This window comes from Hordeum vulgare, chromosome 1H (assembly GCF_904849725.1).
Source record: "Hordeum vulgare subsp. vulgare chromosome 1H, MorexV3_pseudomolecules_assembly, whole genome shotgun sequence".
In the NCBI taxonomy this organism is placed as follows: Eukaryota; Viridiplantae; Streptophyta; class Magnoliopsida; order Poales; family Poaceae; genus Hordeum; species Hordeum vulgare.
Window position 1 is genome coordinate 509,152,712 of NC_058518.1, and position 25,576 is coordinate 509,178,287.

The window sequence follows — 25,576 nt, forward strand, 5'->3', positions numbered from 1 at the left end:
GTCCAACTCACATCGAGCGGGGCCCACGTTACAGTGACCTGGCGCAAACAAGAATACCGCAACAGAAAACAAAAGAGAAATTCCAGTCGCCCGGAAAAAGCCACAACTGCCGTCCCCTTTCCGGCCGCCTCGTCCCCACCCGCCGCCGCGCGGGAGGATGGCGACGCCGGGCGGCGCGCCGAGGGCGGCGCACACGGTGCGCGACCTGGCGGAGGAGGGGAAGAAGCGGGCCGTGCTGCTCCTCGTCTTCGCCTTCGGGCTCGCCTTCCTCATGTCCCGTGAGCCCCCTCCCCCACCCCCCAAACCCTAGGCTACCTACGCCCCCACCGGCGGTCTCGGCCTCACGTCGGGGCGCGCGCCCTTGATTTCGGTTGGTCGGTCGGTCGTCGTCGTCGGTGCCGCGGCTAGGTTTTATGCCTGTTGCCCCTGATGCGCGGGCGCTGATTTGGGGAGGCATCATTTCAGGCGCATCCGCGGAGTAGCAGTATCGGTTTGTTCAATTGGTGCTGTGATTTGTTGCATTGGGAATCGGTAGGCTCGACTTAGCTTGCTTGCTTCCATTCTAGATGATTGGTGTGAGTTCTCTGGGCCGTCGTCGGAAATTTTACTGCTATTTCAAGATGGCTGGAATCTGTAGTGAGTTCTAGATGTTGCATTGGGAATTTGTAGACTGGACTTAGCTCCGAGTAGTCTGTTTGCTTTCCATTCTAGTACATGATTGGTGAATTCTTCGGGGCATCGTAATTTTTACTGCTACCTCAGGATGATTCAAGCTTGCGATGAAATTGTATAAGTTAGAGTATATTTGCCGATAGTTGTAGCCGGATTATACCATGGAATACACGGTGTAGTCTAAAGACTAGGAACATACGAGCTAGACATGTAGGTTCCATGTTAAATTGAAATATGACTAGCAATTTAATGAAGTCTTTCTGAAAGTTGCCAAAAACGAAAGGCTGTACATATCAAGGCAGATTTATATTGCAGTCACACAATTTTTTTAACTCTGTTTAAATATTATTGCTCCCTCATGGCTGTGCTGAATGCCTGATTTTCTCCATTGCAGTGACAAGCTCTTCAGTTTGGATTAACTTCCCATTCGCCATATCTTTGATAGTTCTGTTTCGCTACCTATCACTTGACTACGACTTCCGTAGAAAGAGCACAACTGCCACAGACCATGGTACCAGTCGCCCACTTGCCAAAACAAAAAGTATTGAACTAAGCAAACCCTCCCCTGACAAGAAGAGTGGAAGTACTGGTTGGAGGAGCAAGGTGAATTCGCCTCCAGTTGAAGCAGCATTTGAACAGTTCACAAGGCATCTTGTCACAGAGTGGGTAACAGATCTTTGGTACTCCCGTATAACACCTGATAAGGATGGACCGGAGGAACTCATCAGCATAGTTAATTCCGTCCTTGGAGAAATTTCTAAACGAGCAAGAAACATTAACATCATCACTCTGCTAACCAGGTTAGAAAGCTTCTTTTATCTCATGAAATGCACAAACAGTTGTATCTTTATCTTTTCAGAACGTTGGGTGTCTTACGAAGACTTTATCTACCTTATGCAGGGACCTGGTTGATCTCATATGCAATAATTTGGAGCTTTATCATTCCTGTGAAGCTAAGATTGGAAAAGAGAAGTTTGTTAGACTCCCGACGGAGCGTCGTGATGCTGAACTGAAACTCGCCCTTATAGCTCAAAGCAAGTTGCATCCGGCTTTATTTTCAGCCACTGCTGAATACAAGGTAAGACTTTGTTGATGTTGAAGCTTTAAGTTATTGCTTATAGTAAGCTGCTTAGCCGCAAAATATCCAAGATAAGGTTGGCACCTTGATGAACACTTGGGTTTTGAACTGGAATTAGATTATGTTTTATAAGTACCTTGGCTCCTTTCCCCGGCACATCTTCTCGCTTTTCTGTGCATCATAAGTTTCATGCATTACTTATGGAGGATAATTTGGTGCTGCTATTGCCAGCCTGCTAGGTCAACACATATTTAAACATGCATATCTGAATGTTAAATACTTCCTGCATAAACTCTTTGTGAGATATGGCATTCACATATTTTTTGTTCCTGGTGTATTTAAAACTTTGACAACACACACTACCTCATAGTTCATGCGCTCATTTAGCAGTTGCATATGATTATTGGTGAGTTGAGCATCTTGGCAACATGTCTCTGTATCTGTGCAAGGATCAAAGTTTATCTGATTATCTGATGCATACTATATGTTTATTTTTATTTCCAGGTCTTGCAAAGTCTTGCTGATGGTTTGCTCTCAATCACAGTCAAGCCTGAGAATCTACAATGCTCGTTCTTCCATTCTACTGCACGAGAACTTCTTGCATGCACAGTTTTGAGGCCTGTCATAAACTTGGCAAATCCAAGGTAGTAACATACCGTATATGGTCTACTGCACATGGTATTTTGTAGTGCCATCATATTGAGATGTAAAATTTGCAGGTTTATTAATGAAAGGATTGAATCTTTGGTTCTTTCTCGCGCCAACAAGGCAGATAAAGGAGTTGAAGGATCCTTGGAGGATGCTACATTGGTGAAGCAAAGGGAGCCTCCTATGCCATCTGTGGATGAACTTTCTGCACTAGCAGACCACTCAAGTCCTGGGGTTGAACTTGTTAGATTCAGTCAGGGCCAGTCCAAAACTGCTTCAGATACGCAACTAAGCAAAACTAAAAGTACATCTAGTATCAAACCAAAACCCCTTAATTCTCGTATGATCAATGATTCACATCCACTTGAGTCAGGCAGTTTACCGTCCAATTCTCACATCTATCCGGATACTGGTATTTCTCCCCAAGCTTGTAGCAAGATAACTGCAGAGAGTTATGAAGGAGAGTCAGCACAAATATTGGATGTCAGCTCCCACCGAAAAATTCGAGTCGTGGCACCTGAGCACCTTGAGAATATGTGGACCAAAGGGAAGAATTACAAATCAGAAAATGCAAATCATGTTGCTAAAGCACCTGTTAGATCTTCTTTGGTCACCCATTCTTCAGTGCAGGAGTCAGTTCCCTTCAGCACTTCAATTCGTCATCCTCCTCCTGTTCCACAAAGGCAAACAGCCTTGTCTAATTCTGAGAATCATCATTTGATAAAACACTCAGCTACTCCAGCATATTCAAATGGCACTAACCACCTGCCAAAAAGTTTAGCTGGAGAAATGGCAGGTCATGCCAGCCAAGAAGATTCTGCATTGGACAGTGAGAGTTCATATTGCACCGAGGAGGACGAAAATAACAATGTAACTGGCTTGGACTCTCCTGTAACCAGAGTTTGGGACAGTAAAAGTAAAGGAAATGGGACATCATCTCATATACATCATCCACTTGAAATGTCTGGTTTCCATAAATCAAGGACAAATAGAAGTCATGTGAGCAAGTTGAAAATGGTGAGGAATTCGTCAGGAAGGAAAAGGTCAAGGTCAAATGTTCAAAAGGTTCCATTGTGGCAAGAGGCAGATAGATCTTTTTTGGCGGGTGGTGATTTTGGCATACTAAATACATCAGCGAATGATTCAAGGACGGATGGACTATATGATGATACTGAGGTGGAAAGTATGACTAGGATGCTTAGTGGTGCAAATGCCTCATCATTGTCGTTGGCATCAAGTGACTCTTCCTATTCATCTAGCACCAATGTGTTGGAAGACTCGTATTTGAAGTTAAGATGTGAGGTAACAAACTTTCTGTTGAATATTCTTTGATGCTTGTGACTACTGGTCGTGCATATCCTTATTAGATTTCCTTATTCAGGTGGTAGGAGCCAGCATCGTAAAAAGTGGTTCTGGCATGTTTGCTGTGTATTCTGTTTCCGTAACTGATGCCAACGGTAATAGTTGGTCCATCAAGAGGAGGTGATTATGCTATATTTTGTCACTTGATTATGTCAGCTACAAGCCCACAACAAATATGATGCCAATACCTTGAAACAAAGACCAAAAAGACGCTGCCTAGCCTATGATGATTATTCAAGTACGTTAATTGCATTCTAAATCCCCCTCTGGTTTGCTATGTACTTTAATCAGGTTTCGTCATTTTGAAGAGCTGCATCGGCGTCTGAAAGAATATCCTCAGTACAGTCTTCACTTGCCTCCGAAGCATTTCCTCTCATCAGGGTTAGAGGTTTCTGTTGTTCGAGAGAGATGCAATTTGCTTGACATATATTTGAAGGTGCATTTCTTGTGCTATCTGAAGATATGCCTAAGTTATTTTTCACTTGCTCCATAAGTTTGGGTATTGGCATTGAGATGTCTAATTAGAAATAACTTCTTGGAATGTACTTAGTTCAAGACATGGTTCAGTATCAGCTTGACTAGAGGCTAAAATGATGCAAATAATCTCTGCAAGCATGAATGCTCATTACGTGTGACCTATGTTACTTTACTGGCTTATAACATCAGTCAACTTTTTTTTTTTCAGTTCTATGATTGCTATGTGGTCTGTAAGCCTTAAAATAGACATTTTATCTTTTGTCATGTTTGCTTTCCATAGTCTGCTCTGTTATCTGCTCATGATAAATTCTGAATATATAATAACTCTGCCTGTTAATTCTACAGAATCTTCTTCAGATTCCCACTGTTTCAAGCTGTATTGAAGTCTGGGATTTTCTAAGTGTTGATTCACAGGTTAGTTTATTCTAAATCATATCATGATTCATGCCCGACATTTTCCAAACTTTATGTATATAACTGTGTGATTTTTTCTCATTGCAGACATACATTTTCACAGATTCTCTATCAGTTATCCAGGCACTCTCAGGTGAGCAATCTCCTTTTTGTTGAGTAGCCGGTTGCTCTTTCTAATTCTTTATGCACAATTTTAAGCCACATCCTGATGTCATGCAGTCAATTTAGATGTAAGATCGAATGAGAGGGGTGCAAAACCGTTGAATTCTGCCAAAGTTTTGAATGGAAATTTTGCCTCTCCGAGACAATCTTTAAGTGAATGCCAAAATGATAATGATCAGAAGGATAAGGACTTCACTGCTGTTCATGATGGTTTGAGATTGAGGAAAGGAAATAAGGAACAGAATTCAGGAACTAGTGTTAGCAACACAAGTGCCAATATTTATGAAGACCACTCAGGAAGTGATCCTGAACAGAACGATCACTCGTTTTTGATAAATTCAGGAAATGATAAGAAAAAGCCGTCAGCTCAAACTGATTATACACCTCAATTTTTTGAATCTGATGGATACTCAGTGACTCCTAATGAAGTAAGTTCTGATTGTTGCTGCACATCCTTACCATCAGTTCTGTATGTCTTCTCGAGCTATATTTCTTTTGTCTTGCTTTATTCGCACTGTATGTGATAGCTGCCTGACCGACAACTTCATACCTACTTTAATGCAGTGGATGGCCCCAAATCTTAGTGCCCCCATATTTCATCTTGTCGATGTGGTTTTTCAGCTCCAAGATGGAGGCTGGATCAGGTGAGTTGATTCTACACCCATGATTATGGATTCTAATATTTAGGAGCTGTAATATTGACCTTTGGATTTGCACTTTTTTTTATTGAACCCGTTTGACCTTGACCTTTTGTTTTTGTAGGCGTCAAGCATTTTGGGTAGCGAAGCAAATACTGCAATTGGGAATGGGAGACACATTTGATGACTGGCTTGTTGAGAAAATCCAGTTACTTAGGAAGGGGAGGATAATTGCTTTTGCAGTTAAGCGTGTTGAACAAGTAAGTCTCATATGACATCTTTAGCGAAGCAGGTGCCAAGTGCGAACAACCAATAATTTGCAAAGGGATCTGTTTAATGCAATTAGCCAGTTAGACCTATTCTCCTGTCAAGTCGTAAGTCATGACCGCTTCCCTAATTTAGGCTATTTTCTCAATGTACAGATACTCTGGCCAGATGGAATTTTCATGACAAAGCATCCCAACAGAAAACCAGCTGCTCCTTCTCCTAGTTCCCAGAATGATAGCAAGACAAACTATCTGATTGAAGAACAACGATTAGAAGATGCTCATCGTGCAGACTTTGTTCGTGAACTGATAATAGGTGAACTTTGTACTTCCTTTCCCGTTGGTTTGCTGATGCATTTCTAGAGGCGTAATGATCCTCTGCTATCAGACTCGTCGCCTCTGATTTCTATCTAGTTTTTCAGCTCTTCTATTTGCTTTCAGTTTTTTTACTGTTTGATGTGCACAGATAAAGCACCATCAGCGCTAGTGAGTCTGGTTGGTCGAAAGGAGTACGAAAGATGTGCACAGGATATGTACTTCTTTCTTCAGGTAAAACATTATTGGTGGATTCAGTTCATATTGAATGAAAATCTGCCATTTCATCAAAAGTTTGCACATTGGCATTTGTATTAGCTAGCATGAAAGCTCCTAGTTGTCTCCAAGGGAACCCTCTTGAAACATCACCATTACTCCCCCCCTTCCTAAATATAAGTCTTTTTAGAGGTTCCACTATGGACTACATACGAATGTATATAGACACACTTAAGATTATAGATTCACTCATCTTCGCCTCATTTCCGCATTCAGCGTGCACATAGTTCCAGTATTTTGAATTTACCTGTTTAATATTAGTTTGTTCGGAAGACCATACTAGTCATATGCTTACGCTGTAAACTTTACTCTAGGATAAACGTAACATTAGAATTAACAACTGTGTGATTCTCCACTGATATCTAACGATTTGTTTTCCGTGCAGTCCCCGGTTTGTTTAAAGCAGCTAGCGTTCGAACTCGTGGAGCTCCTCGTCCTAGCCGCGTTCCCAGAGCTGGACGGTACAGTGAGGAAGTGGCACGAAGACAAGCATGAGTTCTCCGCCCTGGACTGATCCTTTCGGACGGTGTTATTTTTCGTGTCGATCCGTTTCGCTGTAAATAAGAGTGCCACTGGTTCTTGGCATGCCGGTTTAGATGGTGGCGGCGCTGGGCAGTGTGAATACGAGTAGTTAGCAACTAGTAGCATGGATAGGATGGTCATGCCATACAGTACGCCGGTTTTGTGCTTGACACTTTTTTTTCGCCACTAGGGTTTCCATATACATAATGCTGGTTGCAAAGAGAGCGAGGGAGATATTGGTACAGCCTTTTTTTTTGGTTCCGTTTTCGTTGTGGCGCAGGATAGCTGCGGGCACACTGCTAGCGTTTGTAAATTCGCCTTTTGGTCACACCCAACTTATACACAACCCCGCATGATGATGAATGAATGAATGGATGGACGAGTTGATCGGTTCCTGGTTGTTAGCAGCAAGCAACAATGCTGATATTATGCGTGTTTAAAAGCTTGATGTTTGTTGAAGCGTCGTTGCTGAATATTCTAGGAAATCTCATTCAGAAGGAATGAAAACAGACGCCAATGCCGATCGTCAGCTGACCTGAAGCCGAATCATACCTGTACCTTCCTTTTTTCTTTTAACAAAGATTGTACCTGTACCTTTTTCTTTTCTTTTAACAAAGATCGTACCTAACTCTGTCTATGTTGTCTCAGCATAGCCGGTCCCAAGCCCGGGTAAAGGAGGAGGGTTGTGATAGGCGTGGCGAGCCAACGTGAAAAACCCAGCCACTCTTATGGAGATAAACCCAAAGGAAACTCGTTGGGGGCGTAACCCTCTTAACGACGCGCCACATCGAAACCCGGTGCCACATCGAAACCCGGGTGTGATGTCAAATGGGCAAGGGCCGGGCCGTCACCCCCTTGGTGGCGCGCCGTATCTTGATCTGGATACGGTGATAAATGAGCAAGGGTCGGGTCGCCGCATCCTTAGTGACGCCCCGGTGTAGTGAAAAATGAGCAAGGGTCTTTGCATTTGACTCGACGAGTGCGGAGGGTAAGGAAGTTAGCCGAGCCTAGGAGGATACGCTTAGGTAGCTGGAACGTAGGGTCCCTGACGGGTAAGTTACGAGAGCTAGTTGATACGGCGGTGAGGAGGCGTGCTGATGTCCTATGTGTCCGAGAGACCAAATGGAAGGGACAAAAGGCGAAGGAGGTGGAGGATACATGCTTCAAGTTGTGGTACACGGGACAACTTCAAACAAGAATGGAGTAGGCATCTTGGTCAACAAGAGCCTTAGGGATGGAGTTGTGGACGTTAAGAGGCAAGGGGACCGGATGATCCTTGTCAAGCTGGTAGTTGGGGACTTAGTCCTCAATGTTATCAGCGCGTATGCCCCGCAAGTAGGCCACAATGAGAGCACCAAGAGGGAGTTCTGGGAAGGCCTGGAGGACTTGGTTAGGAGGGTACCTATTGGTGAGAAGCTCTTCATAGGAGGAGACCTCAATGTCCATGTGGGTACATCTAACACAGGTTTTGAAAGGTGCATGGGGGCTTTGGCTATGGCATCAGGAACCAAGAAGGAGAAGATGTCCTGAGCTTCGCTCTAGCCTATGACATGGTTGTAGCTAACACCCTCTTTAGGAAGAGAGAATCCCATCTAGTGACGTTCAGTAGTGGTCCACACTCTACCCAGATTGATTTTGTCCTCTTTAGAAGAAAAGACAGACACGCTTGCATTGATTGTAAAGCGATACGTGAAGAGAGTGTTGTCCCTCAACATAAGCTTGTGGTTGCTGACTTCCGTTTTAGGATTCGTGTTCAACGGGATAAGCGCGTCAAAGTAGCTAGAACGAAGTGGTGGAAGCTCAAGGGGAGGCATCCCAGGCTTTCAGGGAGAGGGTCATTAAGGAGGGCCCTTGGGAGGAAGGAGGCGATGCAAACTTGATGTGGACGAGTATGGCGACCTTCTTGCGGAAGGTCACTGTAGAGGAGTTTAGGGTGACCAAGGGAAGTAGAAGGGAAGCTAAGGACACCTGGTGGTGGAACGATGAGGTCCAGAAGATTATTAGGGAGAAGAAGGACTGTTTCAGATGCCTATATCTGGACAGGAGTGCAGCTAACATGGAGAAGTATAAGGTGGTGAAGAAGGCTGCAAAGCGGGCAGTGAGTGAAGCGAGAGGTCGGGCGTATGAGGACCTCTACCAACGTTTAAACACTAAGGAAGGTGAAAGGGACATCTATAAGATGGCCAAGATTAGGGAGAGGAAGACGAGGGATGTCGGCGAAGTTAAATGCATCAAGGACGGAGATGATCAGCTTCTTGTGAAGGATGAGGCGATCAAGCGTAGATGGCGGGAGTACTTTGACAACCTTTACAATGGAGAGGTTGACAGCTCTACCATTGAACTAGACGACTCCTTTGATGATACCAGCATGTGCTTTTGTGCGACGTATCCAGGAGCGTGAGGTTAAGGAGGCGTTAAAAAGGATGAAAGTAGGCAAGGCGATGGGTCCTGATGGTATCCCCATCGAGGTGTGGAGAGGCCTTGGAGACATAGCGATAGTATGGCTAACTAAGCTTTTCAACCTCATTTTTCGGTCAAACAAGATGCCCGAAGAATGGAGGCGGAGTATTTTAGTATCAATCTTTAAGAACAAGGGGGATGTTCAAAGTTGTACTAATTACCGCGGAATCAAGCTGATGAGCCATACTATGAAGCTACGGGAGAGAGTCATTGAACACCACTTAAGAAGGTTGACAAGCGTGACCAAAAACCAATTTGGTTTCATGCCTGGGAGGTCTACCATGGAAGCCATCTTCTTGGTACGACAGCTGATGGAGAGATACAGGGAGCAAAAGAAGGACCTTCATATGGTGTTCATTGATTTGGAGAAGGCCTATGATAAGATACCTCGGAATGTCATGTGGTGGGCCTTGGAGAAACACAAAGTCCCAATAAAGTACATTACCCTCATCAAGGATATGTATGATAATGTTGTGACAAGTGTTCGAACAAGTGATGGCGACACCGATGACTTTTCGATTAGAATAGGGCTACATCAAGGGTCAGCTTTGAGCCCTTATCTTTTTTGATTTGGTGATGGATGAGGTCACAAGGGATATACAAGGAGATATCCCATGGTGTATGCTCTTTGCGTATGATGCGGTGCTAGTCGATGATAGCCGAACAGGGGTTAATAGAAAGTTAGAGTTATGGAGGCGGACTCTAGAATCGAAAGGTTTTAGGCTTAGTAGAACTAAAACAGAATACATGAGGTGCAGTTTTAGTGCTACTAGGCACGAGGATGGAGAGGTTAGCCTTGATGGGCAGGTGGTACCGGAGAGAGACACGTTTCGATATTTGGGGTCCATGTTGCAGAAGGATGGCGATATCGATGAAGACGCGGGCCACCGAATCAAGGCTGGGTGGATGAAGTGGCGCCAAGCTTCTGGCGCACTTTGTGACAAGAGAGTGCCACAAAAGCTAAAAGGCAGGTTTTATAGGACAGCTATCCGACCTGCGATGTTGTATGGCACAGAGTGTTGGACAACCGAGAGATGACATATCCAACAGTTAGGTGTAGCAGAGATGCGCATGTTGAAATGGATATGTGGCCACACAAGAAAGGATCGGGTACGGAATGACGATATACGAGAGAGACTTGGGGTAGCACCGATTAAAGAGAAGCTGGTCCAGCATCGTCTCATATGGTTTGGACATATTCAACGGAGGCCACCGGAAGCGACGGTACATAGCGGACGGATAAAGCGTGCTGAGAATGTTAAGAGGGGCCGTGGTAGATCAAACTTGACATGGGAGGAGTCCGTTAAGAGAGACCTGAAGGTTTGGAATATCGACAAAGACTTAGCCATGGACAGGGTGCGTGGAAGTTAGCTATCCACGTTGCAAAGCCATGACTTGGCTTCGAGATCTTATGGGTTTCAACTCTAGCCTACCCCAACTTGTTTGGGACTGAAAGGCTTGGTTGTTGTTGTTGTTGTTGTTGTAACAAAGATCGTACCTGTACCTGTACCTGTATGTGTTTGGTATAAACAAAGATCGTATCTATACATGTATGTATTTGGTATAATGAGATTAGAGTAACTGAATTGTACTTGAAAAATCTTGGTGCTTGCATTAATTTTTTCTTAAAAATTTTGACGATGCATATTCAATGGAAAGGGACGTTTCATCGACGAAGAGGCGTTGAGGTGACTTTATAAATATCATGATAATATGTCGGTTCAGTATTTTAAATGTGTTCATAAGGACAGAGTATGCGTATATGTGTTCATATAGATAGGTGTATATGTGCGTTTATATGATCGTTTAGGAGTCTACCGGGTTAAAAAAAAGAGAGACCAATCTTCTTCCTGGGTGGTGCATCTAATCTGTACTGCTTCACCGTCGGCTGCTGGGAAGAGGCGGAGCCAGACGCATCTATGGCTACTGCTTCACCGGAGAGCGTGAGCGTGCAGGGAAGCAATCGCCGGCCGCCATGGCGAAGACGTCGACGACGAAGAAGGCGCCGGTGGCGACTAACGACGGTGCCGGCGGCAAGGAGACCACCGCGGACGTGCTGGCCGTGATCTCCAGGCTCATCGGCCGCCCCTTCCTCGACGAAACCGCATCCAAGAGGCTGGTGAAGCTCGGCAAGATGCTGGCCACGGAGGCCGTTCTCCTCCACGACGCCGACCGTCGGCTGCTGGGCGGCCTGGCCGCGGAGCTCCGGGAGGCCGAGGCGGCGCTGGACGACGTCGAGGACCGGCACCTCCGGCTGCAGGGGCTCATCGTGGCCCACCAGGGCGAGAGGCGGAGCCTGGTGAGGAAGCTGCTGCTGGAGCTCAAGTGCTCCCGCATGAAGAGCAAGCTGGAGCGGCGCCGGAGCAAGGCGGAGGGCATCGTCAACAAGGCGCACCGGCAGGTGAAGACCATGACCGACGCCCACCGTCGGAGAAGATCGCTCGTTACGGTTTCCTCCGCCAGTTCAAGGCGCCAGAATAGTTTCTTGGGTTAATGCACAGATCGATCAGCCATGTTCTGATTCATGTGAAATCTCGACAGCAGTATTGGATCATCTTTTAGAGATCACTAGCACAAGGACCCGTGCGTTGTAACGGGATCATAAAATTATATGCATTCAAATTAATTCCTCATGAACATAATATCCTAATGAGTATATAAATAGAACCCGTGTGTTGCAACGGAAGAGAACCATACTCCTTGCACTAATTCTAAAGAAATTGGATTATTTGTAATAAGTTGTTGAAAAAACAAACCAATGCATGTCACTGACGCGATGCAATATTAATTCATTCACACGGAGGTCCTAACCAGAGCAGAACTGTCTCGTGCACATTTCAGGCTAATGCGTAGCTCCGTTGGTGTCCACTATCCAGCAGCTTCTGGTCCAACACCCCCTGCCCACCGCCCACTACGTGCCCCTTATCCACAACACATCGCCATTATTCCTCTTCTCCATCCACTCGATGCTCTCTCCCTTCTTCTCAATCCACCTCATGTTCCAGAACCGGCCACCAGAGGTCCACAACCTCCACCAGGCCCCAGGTCCGGCCGATCCCGCGCCGCTTCCTCCACTCGCGGGTCGCTTTGACTGCGAGGGTAAGCGCCTCGTCCAGCCGCAACCCACCTCCCTCGGCCCGGCCTACAACGGTGACGGAGATCCTGTCACGTGGTGGTGGAGCCTCTCTCTCTCTGGTGGATGACGACTGTGTATGGGGCTCCGGGCGACAAGCCTGTGGCTTTCTCTACAACAGAGCAGGGCAGCGATCCCGTACAGAGTGGGCCGGCTGCCGGCGTGGCCGCGGCGGTCCGAGCAGGCCGAGGCCGAGGGCGCGGGCGGCCAGGAGAGCGCACCGGCGAGGGGCGACGGCAGGGAGGCGGTGAGGCAGGCGGTCGCGGAGAGCCCGGTGCTGGTGGTGGGGAGGCGCGGGTGCTGCCTCAGCCACGTGGTGAAGCGGCTGCTGCAGGGGCTCGGAGTGAACCCCGCCGTGCACGAGGTCGCCGACGAGGCCGAGCTCGCCGCCGCGGTCACCGGGGACGAGGCCGTCGTCGCTCTGCCCGCGGTGTTCGTGGGCGGGCGGCTCCTCGGCGGGCTCGACCGGCTCATGGCCGTCCACATCTCCGGCGAGCTCGTGCCCATACTCAAGGACGCCGGCGCGCTCTGGCTCTGAGTCTCTCAGCAAGACCAAAGATGCATGCGGGACGGGGTACTACTACGGACGGACTGACGAGGGTGATTGCGAGGGGGTTCACGTAAAAAGAAACGTTATTTATCTCATAAAAGGACCACGGGTTGAATAGCCGAAAATAGAAGGACTTTTTTGCAAAACCGCCAATACCCGGACGATCAATGCCGTCCTTCTGTTTTTTTTAACTAGCAAATATGCCCGTGCGTTGCAACGGAAAAAACTATTAGATTATGCATGTGTGGTAGATATAAAAAAGTATGATTTCATAAACAAAAAATTTGATCCTCATCGCGACTTGATTTCTTAAGGCGTCACAACATAATATTTTGTGGCTGAGCAAACTGCATTTACGGACCCTGCCTGAGCTATACTGAAGAATGATGTGCCTCGACTTAATTGTGTACAAAACTAACCCACAAAAAGTTGTGTCAATTTGGTTGGGCTCAGCGTTGTACAAAATGAAAACCTATTTTTGCCTAACGCGAGGGACTAAAAAAATCATAAAACGACCTCCAGAGATCTCGTAATAAAACCTGTATGTAAGCGACATTTAGTTTTGTTCATTATTTATGGATGTGTTTTAATTTTTGCGAACATTTTCTAAAAATAGATGGAGATGTTTTTCAAATTCCTGAATATGCTTTGAATACCTGATCATTTTTAAATTTTTGAACATTTCTTACTTCATGAAAAATTATTTGAAATTGTGATTTTTTACAATGTGTGAGCAATTTCTGAACTCATGAACTTTTTATGGTTTTCCGAATATTTTTCTGAATTCACAAATGGTTTATCATTTTCCTACTTTTTTTTCAAACTCACAACTTTTTGATATGCAAAGGTCTAAATAAAATCATAAAATGACCTTTACAGATCTCCTAATAAAACCTTTATGTAAGCGACAATTCGTTTTGTTCATTATTTATGGATGTGTATTAATTTTTATGAAGATTTTCTAAAAGATGATGGACAAGCTATTCAAATTCATGAATATGTTTTGATTACTGGATAATTTTATACAAAAATCATGATCATTTAGTATTCCATTACAATTTATTTGAAATCGTGATTTGTTTTATAATATGTGAGCAATTTTCGAACTCATGAATATTTTATGACTTTTTGAATATATTTTTCGAATAAACAAACAGTTTTTGCTTTTTCCTACATTTTTTATACTCATAATTTTTTGATACTTTGTTCTTTTGAAATCTGAAATTTATTTAGAGAAGAAAAAGAAATGAATATTTTCAAACTCATTAATATTTTATGACTTTTTGAATATATTTTTCAAATACACAAACAGTTTTTGCTTTTTCTTACATTTTTTATACTCATAAATTTTTGATACTTTGTTCTTTTAAAATCTGGAATTAATTTAGAGAAGAAAAAAAAGAAAAAAAAAAGAAAAAATCATGATTTATGGATGTGTATTAATTTTTATGAAGATTTTCTAAAAGATGATGGACAAGCTATTCAAATTCATGAATATGTTTTGATTACTGGATAATTTTATACAAAAATCATGATCATTTAGTATTTCATTACAATTTATTTGAAATCATGATTTGTTTTATAATATGTGAGCAATTTTCGAACTCATGAATATTTTATGACTTTTTGAATATATTTTTCGAATAAACAAACAGTTTTTGGTTTTTCCTACATTTTTTATACTCATAATTTTTTGATACTTTGTTCTTTTGAAATCTGGAATTTATTTAGAGGAGAAAAAGAAATGAATATTTTCAAACTCATTAATATTTTATGACTTTTTGAATATATTTTTCAAATACACAATCAGTTTTTGCTTTTTCGTACATTTTTTATACTCATAAATTTTTGATACTTTGTTCTTTTAAAATCTGAATTAATTTAGAGAAGGAAAAAAAAGAAAAAAAATACAAAACAAGGGTGCCCCGACCTGGGATCGAACCCTGGTCTCAAGTGTGGATGTTTGAAGCATTAGCCATTGCGCTACTCGTCGGTTCTTGTACTGCTAATGTATCGGACGATATAACAACAAAGAACGGCGCCGACTTCTTAAATATGAAAAACGAACCTTTTTTTCACTTACGAGTGGCATTGGTGGGTAATTTTAGCCAACTATGGGGGTAATTTAAATGAGGGACGACCAGAAACCGTATTTGCTTTATTATTAGGGAGAGATTGGCGTTGGGAATGATCGTCGTAATCTCGTTTGCCCGACCCGTTCTTGGATATTTTCTTGGTGTTTGTTTGATTCCCCTTTGATTACTTTTTTTTGAATCTACACATACTTTATTTAAAACTCATAGATGTTCATAGGGATACAAGTAATGTTTGGAGGATTTAACAGCCACACATGGCGTCCAAAGTCCAAACCAAAAGCATGCTTAGCAAGGCTATGTGCCTCAATATTGGTAGTTCTACCTTCGGAGATGAAGGTGCAAGATTCAAAACTATCTGAGGTATCCTTGATCTCCCTCGAGACGCTGGTGTAGACTCCCTCTGTGCAGTTTTTGATGTCATTGATTACCCCCTGACAGTCACTCGCTATGAGTATACAAAAACCATCACTTTGGTAAGACAAGAAGGTGCTAGAAAAGATGATGAGCATTTGTGGACGTTGCATATGGATAATTAGAACATGTGTCCAAATAAATTGAATTCAAGTTTGAACTTTTTATTTCGGAACTTTATGTTTCGATTGTAATATTCATATTTGAACTATTGTTGCATTGGAATGTTTATCTGTAAATTATGGATGCATTGTGTTATTTAAAATATACAACACTTGGCCATCAATTTATAAACTCAAATCAACTTCTCAAAATATATGATTTTTCAGCATAATTTACCGTTTAATGTGTGCTCTCTAAAGAGCACCTAAAATATGGTATAAATTAGTACTGATAAACTAGGGTAGACCAGTATAGATAGTGTCGTCATGTCCGCTATTCTTGAATATCGAAAAATTGGGATCAACTGATCGGTAATTCTGCTTTTCTTAGGCAAAGTCAGGCTTTTTTTAGGGATACGCAAATTTTGCTGAATCGGTGCCGCAACAGCCCGCCGTTTTTCTTCATTTATTTAGAACAGGCCTACCATCATATATACATCGATACATGCCAAAGGAACAAAAAGGCCCAAGTCCAGTATGCTAAAGGATGACGGTTCAGCCTTCTCCCTGAAACACAGCTTCTAGAGATTTAATGGTGACTTGAACAAACAGTTGCCGATCTAAAAGTGCTCGCCCCTGCTGCTCGCACATACGTGAGCGGAGGCCCCTTGTTTTCGGGGGCCAGGGGCGGCCGCCCCTCCCGCCCCCCTTAGGGCCGGCCCTGACCGGCAGGAGCCATAGGGTTGTCTTTAAATTTATTTTGCGCTTGCAGATGCTCTTGCTATATCGCTGGGCAGTAGCTTTAGTATTAACAACATAGATAGCGCGACAACCTCGATGGCAGCACGATGATGGAGATCATGGTGCGGCGTCGGTGACGAGAGAGATCATTGCCGGTGCTTTGGTGATGGAGATCAAGAAGCACAAGTTTATGGCCATATCATGTCACTTTTGATTTGCATGTGATGTTAATCTTTTTATGCACCTTATTTTGCTTAGAGGACGGTAGCATTATAAGGTGATCCTTCACTAAAATTTTAAGATAAAATTGTGTTCTCCCCGATTGTGCACCGTTGCGACAGTTCATCGTTTCGAGACACCATGTGATGATCGGGTGTGATAGACTCAACATTGATATACAACGGGTGGAAAACAGTTGCACACGCGGAATACTCGGGTTAAACTTGACGAGCATATCATGTACAGACATGGCCTCGGAACACAAGAGACCGAAAGGTCGAGCATGAATCATATAGTTAATATGATCAACATGGAGATGTTCACCATTGAAACTAATCTCAACTCACGTGATGATCGGACTTGAGTTAGTGGATTTGGATCATGCGCCACTCGAATGACTAGAGGGATGTCTATTTGAGTGAGAGTTCTTAAGTAATATGATTAATTGAACTTATTATCATGAACATAGTCAAAAGGTCTTTGCAAATTATGTTGTAGCTTGCACTGTAGCTTTACTATTTTAGATATGTTCCTAGAGAAAATTTAGTTGAAAGTTGATAGTAGCAATTATGCGGACTGGGTCCGTAAACTGAGGATTGTCCTTATTGCTGCGCAGAAGACTTATGTCCTTAATGCACCGCTCGGTGTGCTGAACCTCGAGCGTCGTCTGTGGATGTTGCGAACATCTGACATACACGTTTTTGATGACTACGTAATAGTTCAGTGCGTAATGCTTAACGGCTTAGAATTGAGGCGCCGAAGATGTTTTGAACGTAACGGAACATATGAGATGTTCCAAGAGATGAAATTAGGATTTCATGTTTGTGCCCTTGTTGAGAGAAACTCAATCGTTGTCTACAAAGTAAGGGAGAAAAACTCAATCGTTGAGCATGTGCTCAGATTGTCTGAGTGCTACAATCGCTTGAATCGAGTGGGAGTTAATCTTCCAGATGAGATAGTGATGGTTCTTCAAAATCACTGCCACCAAGCTACTAGAGCTTCGTGATGAACTATAACATATAAGGGATAGAGAAGATGATACTTGAGCTATTCGCGGTGTTTGACACCGTCAGGGACGAATTTAGGGGGGGATGAGGGGGGACTAGACCCCCTAACAAATTGATTCTTCTACTATGTTGTGATTGTTGTAGGCAAAAAAATTCATTTTATATGAACGTTGCCCCTTCCATGAGCAAACTTGCCCCCTCTATGCATGAATGTTGGCTCCGTCCCTGGACACCGCAAAAGTAGAAATAAAAAAGGAGCATCAATTGTTGATGGTTAGTCCGACGTTGATGAACTGGGTTGGCGGAAAGATACACAGCAGAAACATTGTCATAGAAGACGACCGTGGCCTTGGCGACACGGTGATGCAACTCCTGGAGAAGCTATCGAGGCCAGGAACACTCGACGACGGCCTTAGCGACTGCTCGGTACTGGCTAGCAGTGGCATATCGAGCTCAACATTATAGGATGGTCTAACGGTGTAATTTTTCATAAAAAAATATCATTTTAATTATTTTTCTGTGATATATATAGCCTATGTGAAAATCTGAGGATGGTCCATGGACCACCCTGTCCATCCCTAGATCCGCCACTGATGGCTAGAGCAGCATAGCCGGCTGACATCGCCATGGAAGTGCGTGGGGGGAGACTGGTGGAGGTGGACCGGCTCGTTTTTGGTTCCGGCGCCGGCGGCGAGGGCGACGCATCATTTGTCATTTTTTCTCCACGAGTGGGTGCGCATCAAGTCGCAATCCAATGGTGTTAAAGTTGATCATGACCGGCCGCCCGCACAGCCGCGATTTTGGCTGTGTGGTATCCATGACCATGAGGGCACCAGGATTGCGCACAAGATTGGTCCGCTTGAAGCATCATTCCATTCCATGGCTTTCCATGTTGAGTCCAAGCCACCTTTTGCGACCACATTCAACGAAATGGAGAAAGTTGAATGAAACGGAAGTTTGCTACTCCGTGTACGTCAGTCATGGGCGATCGGGACGTGAACTACCAGTTGCAGAAAATGGACAAGGACTTGCTTTGCCAGATGGTCGTCGACAAGGACGTTCACTATGCATTAGGCACACCAGGCACCAGCAAGTTTAACTTTAACCCCCCGTGTGCAAAACGTACGAACGTTCCAACATCTTGCTCGTTCCACCGTACCATGCCCACCACAAGGCCAGGGACGATGATGCATCACCGGCTCGTCCTGTCCGCGGCCGTCGCCGCCGTCGCCGCCGTCGCCGCCGCCATGCTCGCGCCCGGCACCGCGGGATACCCGTGGCAGGTTTGCGGCGACGGCAAATTCGCAGCCGGCACCAGCAAGTACCTGGCCAACATCAACCTCCTCGCCGCCTCGCTCCCGGGGAACGCCTCGGCGTCCCCGGACCTCTTCGCCACCGCCGAGGCCGGCGCCGCCCCGGACAAGGTCTGGGCCCTCGCGCTCTGCCGCGGCGACGCCAACGCCACGTCCTGCCTCAGCTGCCTCGCGCAGGCCTTCCGCGACCTGCCCAACGTGTGCGACTACAGCCAGGTGGCCACCATGTACTACGACTCGTGCACGCTCCACTACTCCAACGCCTCCAGCGACCCCGCGCCGGTGGCGGCGCTGACGTATAGGTACTGGGACTTCACGAATGTCACGTCGGAGAAGGGCCAGTTCAACCGCCTCGTCGCCCGGCTCGTGAACGCCACCGTGAACTACGCCGCGTACAACTCCACCCGCCGGTACGCCTCCGGGGAGGCCGACTTCGACCGGGAATTCCCCAAGATCTACAGCTGGGCGCAGTGCACGCCGGACCTGACCGCGCTGCAGTGCCGGCGGTGCCTCGACAAGATGATGGTGCTGTTGCCGAAGTGGTTCGTGGACAGCACAGGGGCCCGAGCTTTTCAGGTCAGGTGCAGCTTCCGGTACCAGACCTATTCCTTCTTTGATGGACCTGTCATGGTGCGGCTGCCAGCACCATCACCACCGGGCAACGAAGCACTAGCGCCTGCGCCTGCACCTGCACCTGTTGCCGTAACCACGGTTTTGACAACGGCGCCGCCGCCGCCGGCCTCCACAGGAGGTGAGTTTTAATCTTCACCGTGCTAACATTTGCCTTGCCAACGAGTTGCCATAGTGATTGACAACAAACCAGTGTCAAACTTCGCCAAATTTTGGGATTGCTAATGTTGGTGCCAAATTTTGGCAACAGATCCATCAGCCTTCTATGGAGATTCACATTAAAAACTGAAAAACAATTCGGCAAATTTTGGCCATGAAGCCAAAAACACCGCTGAAAGATACCGTGATAAAACCGTATTTATTTGGGTGTACTTTTGAGAGGGGGGGGGGGGGGGGGGTTTCAGATTAACTAGATGTATTTTTATAGTAGGCTAAAAACTTTTCTGTACCTACCGTCTAACAAAAGGGGCCACGTGGAAAATACTGTCAAGTTAGAGGGCCTAGGGTAAAAATGGTTCCAATTTGCAAACCAAATGAGATAGCAATCCAAATTTAGAGGGAAATATGAAGAAAAAGAATCCTCTTTCTAACACATTTTCCATTTGAGCTGACATTTTTGTTGTACATTGCTCAATTCACAGGGAGAAAATACAGTGTCCCTGGCATGGTTCTTATTATTCTGCTGCCTACTCTAGCTGCCATAAACCTTGTGGCTTGCTTCTTTTTCTGGAGAAGGAAGCGGCCACTAGCAAAAGCAAAACAGTCAGGTATGTGCAAAATTCACCAATTTACCACGGGAAAGCTTTGACAGGACCCAAAACGATCGACATAGGTTATGTACTCCTTGTGACATTGTTATCGGCCCTTTAACAGATCCCAGTTATTTCGCCGACGAGGAGGACGATGATGGTGTAGACTCAATGTTGATTGACATTTCAACCTTGCGGGTTGCGACCGGGGATTTTGCAGATAGCAACAAGCTTGGTGATGGCGGATTTGGTGCGGTGTACAAGGTGCTAAACAGGAATATCTCTACTGAAATTGCCAACCATAGTAAGATTTTGTTAATTGAGCTTAACTTTGGTTCGATCTTTTAGGGTATTCTTCCAGACGGAGACGAAATAGCAGTGAAGAGACTATCGAAGAGCTCAACCCAAGGAGTAGAGGAGCTCAAAAATGAACTCTCCTTGGTTGCAAAGCTTAGGCACAAGAACCTTGTAACACTTCTTGGCGTCTGCTTGGAGCAACAAGAGAGGCTGCTTGTCTACGAGTTCGTTCCTAACCGAAGCCTCGACCTCTTCCTTTTCGGTACTTTTATTATTGCGTGTGTCCTTTTCGGTACTTATAATTGAAGCATGCTCAAGTCAATTATGGTCTCCATATCTCTACATATTAGATATTAATATATTCTATATCCTAATAAAAAGCAGATGCAGAGAAACATGTAGAACTGGATTGGGAAATGAGGTACAAGATCATTAATGGAATTGCTCGAGGACTGCAATACCTCCATGAAGACTCCCAGCTCAGAGTGGTCCACCGTGATCTCAAAGCTAGCAACATCTTGCTTGACAAAGATATGAATCCGAAGATATCGGATTTTGGAATTGCGAGAATTTTTGGGCAAGACCAGACCCATGGAATAACGAACCGTGTCGTCGGCACATAGTAAGTACCATAACACTTATATCAGGCTAATCCAAGTGGTATGTTGCTTAATCATCTAGTGGTAAGTGATTAAATATGACGTACCTCATCATGTTCTTACAGTGGATATATGGCCCCAGAGTACGTGATGCGTGGGAACTATTCCGTGAAATCTGATTCATTCAGCTTCGGCGTCATGGTTCTTGAGATTGTGACGGGAAGGAAGAACAATGAGTACAGTAATTCTGAGGAATCCCCAGATCTTCTGAATGCGGTATGTGCTTGCTGCTTGAATATCTAATCACCATTTTTTTTTGAATACCGAATATCTAATCACCATTGTAACTAGAGAACAACATGTTAGCCACTTAGTAAGCCGCAATTTTTTTCTAACGAGGATAATATTTATCCATTTCACTATTAAGAAATGAGTTATCCGGTTAATTTGAGAAAAACCGGGTGCAAATCTGCACTTAGACTTTTAAGCTCATGGTTACTAAAAAGTGGTGCAGATATGGGAGCGTTGGATGGCCAGAACGGTGTTGGACATGATGGATCCGTGCATGAACACCAGCTTCTCAGAGAACGGCGTGCTAAGATGCATCCATATAGGGCTTTTGTGTGTTCAAGAAAATCCGGCTGATAGGCCTCTTATGTCGGCTGTGGTCATGATGCTTGGAAGCGATACGGTGTCTCTCTCCGCCCCATCTAAGCCGGCGTTCTATGCCAAGAAGGCTAGCGGCAACTTGGGCAACGCGTCAAGTTAGCACAATTAACATGTTCTTGTGTTGACAAATAAAAGGTGTCGACTCTGTGAGAAGTTTTTGTTACAGATATATTTGGTAATTAGTGATTGTGCGGGATTATATACAAATTGTTTTCATCTTATCTCTAGTAGGCTTCTTGCCTTTCAAATCTTGTACCAATATATATCGCCCTTGACGCACTATACAACATGCACCGCCAATTCTCCACCCTCTAATCCTCTTACATGATATCTGTTTCAAGTTCGTGATCTAGCTTCACAACTGCTTCCTCACCGCGTTGCCCACCGGGGAGGTCGATCTTTATGATCTCCAATGAGGGTTGCGCAACCCGTAGCTAAGTTTCATCCACCGACCTGGTTAATAGCATTCATCATGGATTCTTTAAGAAATTACGATCACAAAACACTGCAGAACTATCTCTTGGATGTCGCGAGGAAAACATAGAAATTGTATACACAAGTAGAAAGAAAAGTACTCCCTTCATTTTTATATACAAGGCCACAAACCCACATTACAGGTACCAATGCAAAAGTTAATGTCTTTTAAGTCAATGTTGTAAGACAACTTTTCTCCTTGTTTACCGTGTAAATTAATGTGTATTTTTCTCTCTCATGTATATCAAGCCAATGATCTCACTCCTGCATGCATGCAAGAAATAATTAATGTCCTCCTTTGCTAGTATTACGAGGCAAAGACCATTAATATTGCATCCATTAGTGTTAGTGGCCTTATATATAGTATGTAAATTATAATTTTGATTGTGGCCTTGTATATAAAAATGGAGGGAGTATGAGAAGTGGACATGAATTTTAGGGACATTCCACGTGCACCTATTATTAATAATAAAGTAAAAAACTCAAAAAATCAGAAAAATCTAAAGAAAGATTGTAGAATACATGGTCGACAATTCTACTCGCATGTAAAGTTTCACAAAAATGACACTCATAGCATTCTGGGCAAAAAAAAAAAAAGGTAAAATCTAGGCAATATTTGATAACACCGTTTGAAGCAGTTGTATGGCCGAATTTTATTTTCTTCAGTACAAAATGCTCTGGAGTAATTCAGTCATGAAATTTCATACGCGAGTAGAATGTTGAGCAAGTTTGATATCCCAAATTTTTAGAATTTCTGATTTTTCTTTTCTAGTTTCCTTTTCGAATCTACTATTCACGTGGGTGTACATGGAACCATGTTCACCTCTGTACTTTCAGGGGTAAGACCTCATATTTGGTTTCCTTCAAAATTCTTATGGAATAGTCCATCTCATAATAATCAAAAGAATGTAGAATAAAAAAATATTATTTCAAATGACACCAAAGTAAAAATCCACATTTAATTTTATACAAACTCATATGTTTCCTTGTTTGTTCCAAGCGAGCCTAAATGCTTGGCGCCTAAGGGCATCTCCAACGATGACCCTCGAACGACCCTCAAACAGCCCATAACCGTTCGGACTGCACAGTCCGAACATAGTAAACCATCGAATACGGTCCTGCAACGGTCCGCAGGACGGTCCGTACACACTTAGTCCCACAAGTCAGAGACAAGCGTGTCGGGGCTTTACCGGCGTCCGGACAGCCACGCCCGCTTCTGATCATCCTGGCCACCCCAAACCCTCCTCCCTCGAACCGAACGCTTCCCGCCTAGCGTCAGCTGCCCGCATTCATGCTGCTATAGAGTGGGCGCTCCACATTGAAGTCGGCCCAGAGCGGACGTGACCTCTCACTCGCATCGACACTAAAGCGGCACCGCTTGCTGCACCCGGGAGAACACACCTCCTCGCTAAATTCAAATGCCTCCATTAAACCCGTGCATGTACCACGAAACCTACTCCGACCACACTTCCGTTCACGAGTTGGCTAGCATTAAACAGAGGGAAGCTCTTCGTACCCGACCACTATTAAAGGAGGCCAGATATCGGCAAGAATCGCACCACTCCTCCGATCCCCATCTCCTCATTTCACCATTTTCTCCCTCATTTCCATGGCATCCGATTAGCAGTTGTCGAGTATAAAAGATGGTTAGGTGTCCTGTCGAGCCCGTTGGATGCGAGCCAGGCAACACGCTGCACCACCTCCCTCGCCGAGCCGGACCAAGCAAGTGGCACTCCAAGCAGGCACCTGGTTCAGCAACAAGTGGCACAACAACTTGGCTTCAAAGCTTCAAAAGGAGACACCTCCTTGTTCTTCTTAAAGAAAGGGAAGGTGACCATATTTATGTTAATTTATGTTGATGACATAATTATTGTTGCCAATTCAGCACAAGAAGCCACATCAGCATTACTCAGGAATCTGAAAAATGAATTTGCTCTTAAAGATCTACAGGGATTACACTATTTCCTCGGTACTGAAGTAAGAAATATTCATGGTGGTATTATGTTGACTCAAGAAAAATATGTCAGAGACATAATCAAACATGTAGGCATGAAGGATTGTAAACCATCTAGCACTGCTATGTCTACCACTATCAAACTATCACTACATGAGGAAGAATTGTTAGGCCCAGAAGAAGAGACCAAATATAGAAGTATAGCTGGTGCACTTCAACATCTAACATTGACAAGACCTGACATATCGTTTGTTGTTAACAAGGATCCTCCTACTTCTTTACATTGGACATAAGTAAAAGGATATGAAGATACATCCAAGGAAGTGTTGGAACATGTTTGATAATATGTAAGCCTTCTTCCACGACAGCGAGTGCATTTTCTGATGCAGATTGGGCTCGATGTCTAGATAGCAGAAGGTCTACTGGAGGCTTTGCAGTTTTCCTTGGATAACCTTCTATCCTGGAATGCAAAGAAACACGCAACTATGTCACGCTCTAGCACCGAGGTAGAATATTAGTCTCTGGCAAATGCAACTGCTGAGGTAATGTGGATAGAAACTTTGCTCAATAAATTGGGAATTAGAAGGTCAAATATATCTTGCTTATGGTGTGACAATCTTGGAGCAAAATATCTCTCAACAAATCTTGTGTTTCATGTAAGAACAAAGCACATAGAAATTGACTATCACTTTGTTCGAGAAAAGTTAAAAAAAATTATTGGGTATTCAGTTCATTCCAACAGAAGACCAAGTTGCTGGTGGATTCACCAAACTATTGCAAGCAAAACAGCTTCAACCCTTCAAACGCAATCTAGAACTTGATACGTTAAGATTGAGGGAGGATTTTAAAGAATAGGCTTGTAGTTTTGTGTAACGTGACATGGTGTCACGAGCAGGCCTGGTCACGAGTCTATGTGTGCGTGCGTTGTAAACAAACTAGGCAGATTGTTAGCATAGATTTTCCCTTATCTTGTATAGACTGGAGTAGGGGCGAAGTCTATCGCAACAACCTGCGATTCTGTAACCTAATTCCCTGAATATTTGACATGAACACGTCCCTCCAAAGGTGCATACGCTTCCACCAAAACTTCTTTCAATGTGATCTGTATACTTCTCGGCAACATGAAACACAAGATCTCCTCACACATGCATACGCTTTCGGGTCCTCCTCACACATGCTGGCAGGTCTGTTGTGCTTCTTCTCGGCAACTAGTTGGCGGCGTTAGTGTTTTCGACTAGTTTGGTGAATTTTCTTTTTGATCAACTTTTGAAGGTTTCCTCAATAACTTGTATCGTGAGAATTTGTATCGGTGTGTCCTTTTTTCGCTTTACTTATAAAGGGGC

General features: G+C 44.3%; 3 protein-coding genes across 4 annotated transcripts; all 3 read left to right on the forward strand.

Annotated features, from left to right (window-relative positions):
* Window positions 1-90: 90 nt before the first annotated feature.
* LOC123451968 lies at window positions 91-7,224 on the forward strand. 2 transcript variants are annotated; one of them, XM_045128542.1, is made up of 15 exons: window positions 91-278; window positions 1,067-1,472; window positions 1,573-1,750; window positions 2,255-2,394; window positions 2,470-3,700; window positions 3,780-3,880; window positions 4,052-4,196; window positions 4,583-4,651; window positions 4,739-4,784; window positions 4,871-5,241; window positions 5,378-5,457; window positions 5,576-5,711; window positions 5,874-6,033; window positions 6,184-6,266; window positions 6,694-7,224. In XM_045128542.1, the coding sequence occupies exons 1-15, from the start codon at window positions 158-160 to the stop codon at window positions 6,820-6,822; spliced, it is 3,396 nt and encodes a 1,131-aa protein (XP_044984477.1). In that variant the 5' UTR covers window positions 91-157; the 3' UTR covers window positions 6,823-7,224. The 2 variants fall into 2 exon arrangements, with proteins under 2 accessions (XP_044984477.1, XP_044984483.1); XM_045128548.1 differs by having other exon boundaries at window positions 151-278; window positions 4,880-5,241.
* Window positions 7,225-12,502: 5,278 nt separating this feature from the next.
* LOC123402754 (monothiol glutaredoxin-S9-like) lies at window positions 12,503-13,140 on the forward strand. Its single transcript, XM_045096710.1, has one exon. The coding sequence runs from the start codon at window positions 12,503-12,505 to the stop codon at window positions 12,959-12,961; it is 459 nt and encodes a 152-aa protein (XP_044952645.1). The 3' UTR covers window positions 12,962-13,140.
* Window positions 13,141-18,676: 5,536 nt separating this feature from the next.
* Window positions 18,677-22,064, forward strand: LOC123452009 (cysteine-rich receptor-like protein kinase 6). Its single transcript, XM_045128583.1, has 7 exons — window positions 18,677-19,612; window positions 20,133-20,258; window positions 20,365-20,504; window positions 20,589-20,799; window positions 20,922-21,159; window positions 21,262-21,412; window positions 21,651-22,064. The coding sequence occupies exons 1-7, from the start codon at window positions 18,709-18,711 to the stop codon at window positions 21,903-21,905; spliced, it is 2,025 nt and encodes a 674-aa protein (XP_044984518.1). The 5' UTR covers window positions 18,677-18,708; the 3' UTR covers window positions 21,906-22,064.
* Window positions 22,065-25,576: the final 3,512 nt, after the last annotated feature.

Excerpts from the sequence above, each read along its gene's own strand:
- LOC123451968 (XM_045128542.1), top strand. The coding sequence starts at position 158 with ATGGCGACGCCGGGCGGCGCGCCGAGGGCGGCGCACACGGTGCGCGAC. Across the intron at positions 3,881-4,051 it reads AGTTGGTCCATCAAGAGGAG|GTTTCGTCATTTTGAAGAGC; the intron begins GTGATTATGCTA and ends TACTTTAATCAG. Across the intron at positions 6,267-6,693 it reads ATATGTACTTCTTTCTTCAG|TCCCCGGTTTGTTTAAAGCA; the intron begins GTAAAACATTAT and ends TTTTCCGTGCAG.
- LOC123402754 (XM_045096710.1), top strand. The coding sequence starts at position 12,503 with ATGGGGCTCCGGGCGACAAGCCTGTGGCTTTCTCTACAACAGAGCAGG.
- LOC123452009 (XM_045128583.1), top strand. The coding sequence starts at position 18,709 with ATGCCCACCACAAGGCCAGGGACGATGATGCATCACCGGCTCGTCCTG. Across the intron at positions 20,505-20,588 it reads GATTTGGTGCGGTGTACAAG|GGTATTCTTCCAGACGGAGA; the intron begins GTGCTAAACAGG and ends TCGATCTTTTAG. Across the intron at positions 20,800-20,921 it reads CCTCGACCTCTTCCTTTTCG|ATGCAGAGAAACATGTAGAA; the intron begins GTACTTTTATTA and ends AATAAAAAGCAG.